We start from the raw sequence: 6,771 nt of genomic DNA, 5'->3' as shown, positions 1-6,771 counted from the left end.
GAGAAAACTTGAAGTCACGGACGGACGGACAGACGGACGGACAAACAGATGGACGGACGGACAGACAGACGGACATGGCGAGCAAAATAGTGCATTTTTTCATGAATGAGAAAATGCGCTAAAAAGGAGGGTGATGGAAGGAATCCAGTTTACACAGAACTTAACCTTTCAACTGCAAGTGTAAAGGGTATAACAAGCGTGTAACAAATAACCTGCCTACACATACCAACTCAAACCACAACTAACCATTATTACGCTCAGGTACAAAATCACAGATGCTGAGATCTGACAACCTTGATAACACATGGGTTATTGAGTAGCAGAAAAATGTCTCTTCATTGATAAAAGAACAGAAAAAACACGCATTGCTTTTAGTCGTTCTTCTACCGCAAAAGTTGCGCTATACAAGACAAGTATTATACACTTGACTACCTCTCTGTATTTATGAATTTTGAAATATTATTTACATGGCATTAAAGAAAACACAAGAAATTATATTATTTATTGCTTAACTAAACTCCCATTCCCATCCTCTCGATGACGAACCTGTAGGAAAATAATGATGAAATGAATAAGAATCAGTAATCAGTGAATGAATGATGAGAATAAGTATTGGACAATCATTATATGTGAGGCTATAACTTCTTTTTCTCTCACCGCCTAAAGGAGAAGAAAGGTTATTCCGTGGCTTCATTTAATAATAAAACATAAATCTGACACTCCTTGCCATCAACTGTCTTTGAAAATTTACATTTAAATAGAAGTTTCATAGAGAATAATTCATTTTTGGGCTACCCAAAATAAAAAATAAAAATAAACTCACACCAATAAATTCATTTAAGATAATTAAAAAGCATGCATAGGAACATCATAATGCTATTGAGAATTTAATTAAAATATTCATTTCTCACATCGCAGGCACTGACAAATTTGTAGCGAATGACAAACCATAAGTGAGTCATGGTGGGGTATAGCCATCAGATACTTTACTAAATCTCATATAATCATTCGCAAATATAATAAAAATATGTTCATGAAGACAGAAAGCTTCAATCAATAAATAAATAATTGATATTAATTAATTAATAATCCAAAAAAGCCGTCCATAGCTATAAGTCAAAAAAGGTGTCATTCATCGGAATAGAGGAAGATAATGACAAGAACAGGAAGATAATGACAAGAACAGGAAGAGAAATGACAAGAACAGAGAAAAGAGAATAATAATATGCATTTTAAAATTAATTTTTAAAGACAACACTTCTAAAGAAGCCAGTGTCTCCGATGTTACACACGTACAATAAATTAATAATTTTATCATCATATATCAAAAAATTCAATTTTTCAAAATTATTTATTGTGTCAATTGATTCAAGCATTGTCTCCAACTTTAAGTGTGCAAAATTTTTGATTGATTGGACTGGTAGAATTGTGTTGAATATCGAGTATAAGATTTGTAGCAGAAAAACAAACAAACAAACAACAAGAAGTGAAGTGAAAGAGAAGTTTTGTAAAAATGACATGAACAGAAAGAGAAATTACAAGAATAGGAAGAGAAATAACAAAAAAAGGAAAATAAATTACAAAAAAAAAGAAATGACAAGAACAGGAAGATAATGACAAGAACAGGAAGAAAAATGACAAGAAAATAAAGAGCAATGACAAGAAGATATCACGCACTTGCGCTGGCCGACGCTCATGATGGGGACTCCAACAATTTTCCTGATGCGGCGCTTGAGAAGCTTGTCGCACGTGGCCACGATGTAGCACTTGTGCTGCACAACACAGTAACATTGTGAGTAGTAGTCGAGATTATCAATAAGAACAAACATCAACGATGAATAACCATACAATAATAATTATTAATGTAGAATCATCATATTAATGTAGAATCGCTTGAGGAGCTTGTCGTATGTGGCCACGATGTAGCACTTGTGCTGCACAACACAAACATTGTGAGTCGTGGGCGAGATTATCACGAAGAACGAACATCAATGAAGAATAACCATACAATAATAATTATTAATGTAGAATCATCATATTAATGTAGAATCGCTTTAGGAGCTTGTCGCATGTGGCCACGATGTAGCACTTGTGCTGCACAACACAAACATTGTGAGTCGTGGGCAAGATTATCACGGAGAACAAAAATCAATGATAAATAACCATATAATAAGAATTATTAATGTAGAATCATCATATTAATGTAGAATCGCTTTAGGAGCTTGTCGCACGTGGCCACGATGTAGCACTTGTGCTGCACAACACAATAACATTGTGAGTAGTGGGCGAGATTATCAATAAGAACAAAAATCAATGAAGAATAACCATACAATAATAATTATTGATGTAGAATCATCATATTAATGTAGAATCGCTTTAGGAGCTTGTCGCACGTGGCCACGATGTAGCACTTGTGCTGCACAACACAATAATAAAGTACAATCATGATTACATCATTACTGGGGCAGTAAGGAAACAACCCGCAATATATCATTAACAATACATGTTACCAAACAATTCTCGGTATAGTAACAAAAAAATTATCTTCACACACATACTATTTTTAGTCAATTTGGTCTAAAAACACAAGAAAGCATTAAATTTTATTTTTTAAAGCCCTGTTACAGAGTAAGATCTATGTCTAATTTATGATTCAATATTATTTCACTTATTTTTAATGTTCGTGTTCTTATTATGTTAGGTCAATGGCAATTAGAAACAAAGAAAAAGTATACGAGTATAGCTGCACTAACTTCAAGCACAATTGTGCTTGGACCTCACAAAATGTGCACCAAACACAACTACGTGCCTCATAAGCCATAAGCTGCAATAACTCACCTTGCAAAGGATCATCATAAGAGCTAGTAAGCACCTACCTCTCTGACCCTCTCCACAATGCAGTCATCTGCATATATTCCTTTATGAGAACAAGTTAGAGTTTTGATGCGAGGATCTTTGAGTATTTTGAGAGCCAGTCTGTAGCGCTCACCAAGCCGCTCCATTTCTCCTCTCACGCACTCAGTGAGGTAAGGTATACATTTGGCATACATGCAGTCTGTCATACCCTGCAATTAATAACAACTTCAGGAATAAAATATTCAAAAGGCTTTTAAAGTACTGAACTATTCTGCTCAAACTTATGTTTCAGGTACCATAGTAACAAAACTGTGAAAAATTATAACCAAGTGTTCTTTGCATTTTCAAATGCAATAAGATGCAATTATCAAAAGAACAGAAACAGCAAGGTTCATCAAGATCTTACAGCTTAAAAATCATTAAATTGTTATTACAATTAAATTCTGGAGCCCCATTGGCATAAATAAAAAAATTAATAATTAAATGCGAAATCTAAATTGAGGGCAAGCAATCTCATTCTGAAATAATCGTCTAAAATTAATTCTGAAGGGGAACAGGGCCTATACTTTAAAAAAAAAGTTAAGACATTGTAAGTTTATCAGCCAATCATTGACGGCCTTTCAGCAAAATCCACCAATCATAGACAAGAAAATAGAGCGTAAGTACTTACGTTCACTTAGCTACTTTTGAAGGTATAGGCCCAGGTGGCTTAATAATAAAACTCACATCAATAAGATCCACTTTGCCTTTTATTGCAAAATTTATGAAATTTGTGTCCAGTAATATTAAGAAGGGTGGTCCAAGCTGGGTGTTGTAATTGAAGAAGAGGGCAGAAGTTGTCTGTGGTCTGTAAAGAGAAATTGTTAGTTGTTATTCTATTTTCATTGTGAAATCTAGTGTAGTACATACAAATAATAATTTGACCTTTTTCCAAATGGACGTAAGATTATGAGTACAGCTTATAGGCATCTGAAAAAAATAAGATAGAGCAGTTCAATGATGTAAATATATATATAAATCCTTTTTTGTAATTAAATAATTATGATGAAGTTTTATCAACTAATTTACGGTATACCACCAAGCAAATGGTTTACACAAGCAAGGAATTTCTTGTGTCATACATGGCACTTTTAATACTTGTATGTTACAATGCAATAACATTCAGAAATAAAAATCAAATACTGGATGGACTCACGCTTCATATTTTGGTATATCATTTTCATCCTTCTTCTTCTTTCTGATGACTCTGTCTTCAGGTTTTCTGCAATAAAGTAAGGATTATTACTGAAACAATATTATTATAAAATATTTTTAAAATGTTAGAAGCTATGACTTAATTAAGAAAAATTACTTCAAGAACAATAACCTACAAATAAAAAACAGAAAGGGTACATTCTAGTGAACTGTAAGCCTGGTCTAGCTTTTCTTATAATTGAAAAAAATATAATATAATTTTATACAGAGGTTAAACACAAGATAGACATTGGTTGGTCTCACTAGCATTTCATAAATGCCATGATTTAGCTATTCCTCTCAACTCTCCTGTAGTCTTCAGGTCAAAATGATGTGTATTTTCAACCCTATACCCCAAGGACATATGGTGTACACTGCAAAGGAAGACAACAGGAGGATTAATCACACTAACAAGCTGGTTTCTATTTTAATGGTCAGAAAATTAACAACAATAATGCTAATTTACTTACAATCTGGCATCAGTCATTTTGAGGATTTTCCTTTGAACTGCAAACTTCCGAGTCTTTTTGAAACGTGGCTGGAAAATAAATATACACATTGATCAGTTAAAGATAATTAAACATTTTGCAAAATGGCCTGTTTTTGAATCACAATTTTTTCAATTAAACAAAAATATATACATTAGAGCTGCATGATTTCATACCCACTGCCGCCATATGTATGAAAATATAGCAAAGCCCTAATAATTCAATACATATGAAAATATCGCTGCAAAATCTTTAAAAAATAGGACTTTCTCCATCTAGGGCTGTACTTTACAGCCTGGGAACATATTGGCAAAGCAGAGAGTTTTTAGACTCTTCCTCCAATACAATTTTAAGGCCTATAAGTAGACCAGCCTTTAGAGTATCATGGATACTAGCATTGTCATACAGATATAGTCATTACACAAGATATAGATATAAATCTTGAGTAGATAAGGAAATTAAAAATTAACCGATTCTAAAAAATCTCTAGTTTGCTACTATGCCTGGGAATGAGATAAAATTCCCCATTCTTGATGTCAACTTCACCCATTTTTATCACTTGCCAAATTAACTTTGTGAAAAATAAGAGGGCGCATCACATTTGAGCCAGTGCTTGCAAACTGATAGTTTTACTAATGATATTAGGAAAATTCTGCCTGATATTTAAGATTAGCTATCTGTGAATTTGTCCCAAGGATTGGAAAATTCCTAGTTATTACTGAAATCAAAATATTTCTGATAACTTTGGAATATGCTGGACTAATATTAAACTTTATTCAATTATATTAGAGAATGTACTAGGTATATCTAGCAGATATCTTGCAGCTCCAAAAAGTGCATAAAAGCTATAGTCAGGGCTCATAAAGTAAATTTATTCCACACGTAGTTGATGACAAATACCTAAAGTTTTATTACATGCTTGTAGTAATATATATAGTAATTAAATTTCTACTTAGCCTAATTTCTGGATTAGGCTTTGGCAGAGATAGAAAGTTTTTCAACTCTCCATTGGCATTGCAATATCATTTGAATATATAATTATTTTTCTCATAGTATGAACTATGAATTTTAATATTAATCTTGCATATTGAAAATTATTGCAGATACTAAATTACATATTTCTACAATAAATTTCAACGCTGCAGCTACTACTTGCTAGACTAGGACTATATTAAATTACAACATATTATTACGCCAACTGACTTGCGATAGCTGAGGCCCTCATCTCATCATTAAGGGTAGTAAGCCTGGGCCCTGGGTAGGACACCAGCCTGGGCCAGCCATAAACCTCCAAGGCTCCAAGCTACTGGATTTGTCAGAACCTTGAGAGTTGAGACTGTTTTTGGAGTAATTTTTGGTGTTTTGATCTTTGTTCATCTTAATATTTTTGTGACTAGGCATTATTTCCAACCAATTCTGTTTTTGACTAGTATCCTAAATCCTAATTCCTATTTACATGAACATTTCAACATGATAGCTATTGTACTTATGTGTTATGTTGACGGTCGACCCAAATTTTGTCACTCAATGCGCCTTTTAACTTGATTCTTGATAATGAATGATTGAAACGTCATTAACAAAATAAAAATGTCCATCAGTACCCTGATTTTCGATTTACCTGAGCAAACAAAAAATGCTCGATATGTTGAAAAAACTAATAAGAAAATCGTCAATAAAACAAATTCTCTGGTCTTTATTCTTTAATGAAACCTGTCTAAAGGAACAAATCCTGCCAGGCTGCCAGCCTATACTAATTACAAAGTATTAACGGAACAAATCCTGCCAACCTATACTAATTACAAAGTATTAACCAAGTCTCACCATTTTCTGAGATGACGTGCACCCTGACTTTTCAAACGTGTAGATGCTCTTGACAACAACTAATCCTACAGACACCAATACTTCAACTGAATCGTAAAAAGTCAACACGAGGAGGTAATAGTAAGTAGTGTATGGTAGTGACGTATAGTATAGTAGTAAATTATAGTAAATAGACCAGCACTAACTTGTAGCCCAGGGAGTAAAGGTCTGCGCTGAGAGTGGAGTTACCACAGCCAGCAACAAGCAGACGGTCTGCGGGTCTGATGAATGTGTGCAACAGACCACACAGGTCTGCATACTCGCCGTACCTGCAGACCACGTTAAATGATGGTGAAAAACTTATCACTATAATCTGTTAACTTGCCACCGCGTG

General features: G+C 33.8%; 1 protein-coding gene across 1 annotated transcript; it reads right to left on the bottom strand.

The window, feature by feature from the left end:
• Positions 1-487: 487 nt before the first annotated feature.
• Positions 488-6,484, bottom strand: LOC108664493 (rRNA-processing protein FCF1 homolog; the record flags this gene model as incomplete). The annotated part of the gene is given in 7 exon segments (XM_018151088.2): positions 488-546; positions 1,678-1,772; positions 2,877-3,065; positions 3,583-3,703; positions 4,052-4,117; positions 4,560-4,627; positions 6,399-6,484. Coding segments are annotated over 7 exon segments (576 nt in total). The 3' UTR covers positions 488-512.
• Positions 6,485-6,771: the final 287 nt, after the last annotated feature.

The sequence above is a fragment of the Hyalella azteca genome, unplaced genomic scaffold (assembly GCF_000764305.2).
Source record: "Hyalella azteca isolate HAZT.00-mixed unplaced genomic scaffold, Hazt_2.0.2 contig14337, whole genome shotgun sequence".
In the NCBI taxonomy this organism is placed as follows: Eukaryota; Metazoa; Arthropoda; class Malacostraca; order Amphipoda; family Hyalellidae; genus Hyalella; species Hyalella azteca.
This window is presented reverse-complemented; position numbering and strand designations above follow the sequence as displayed.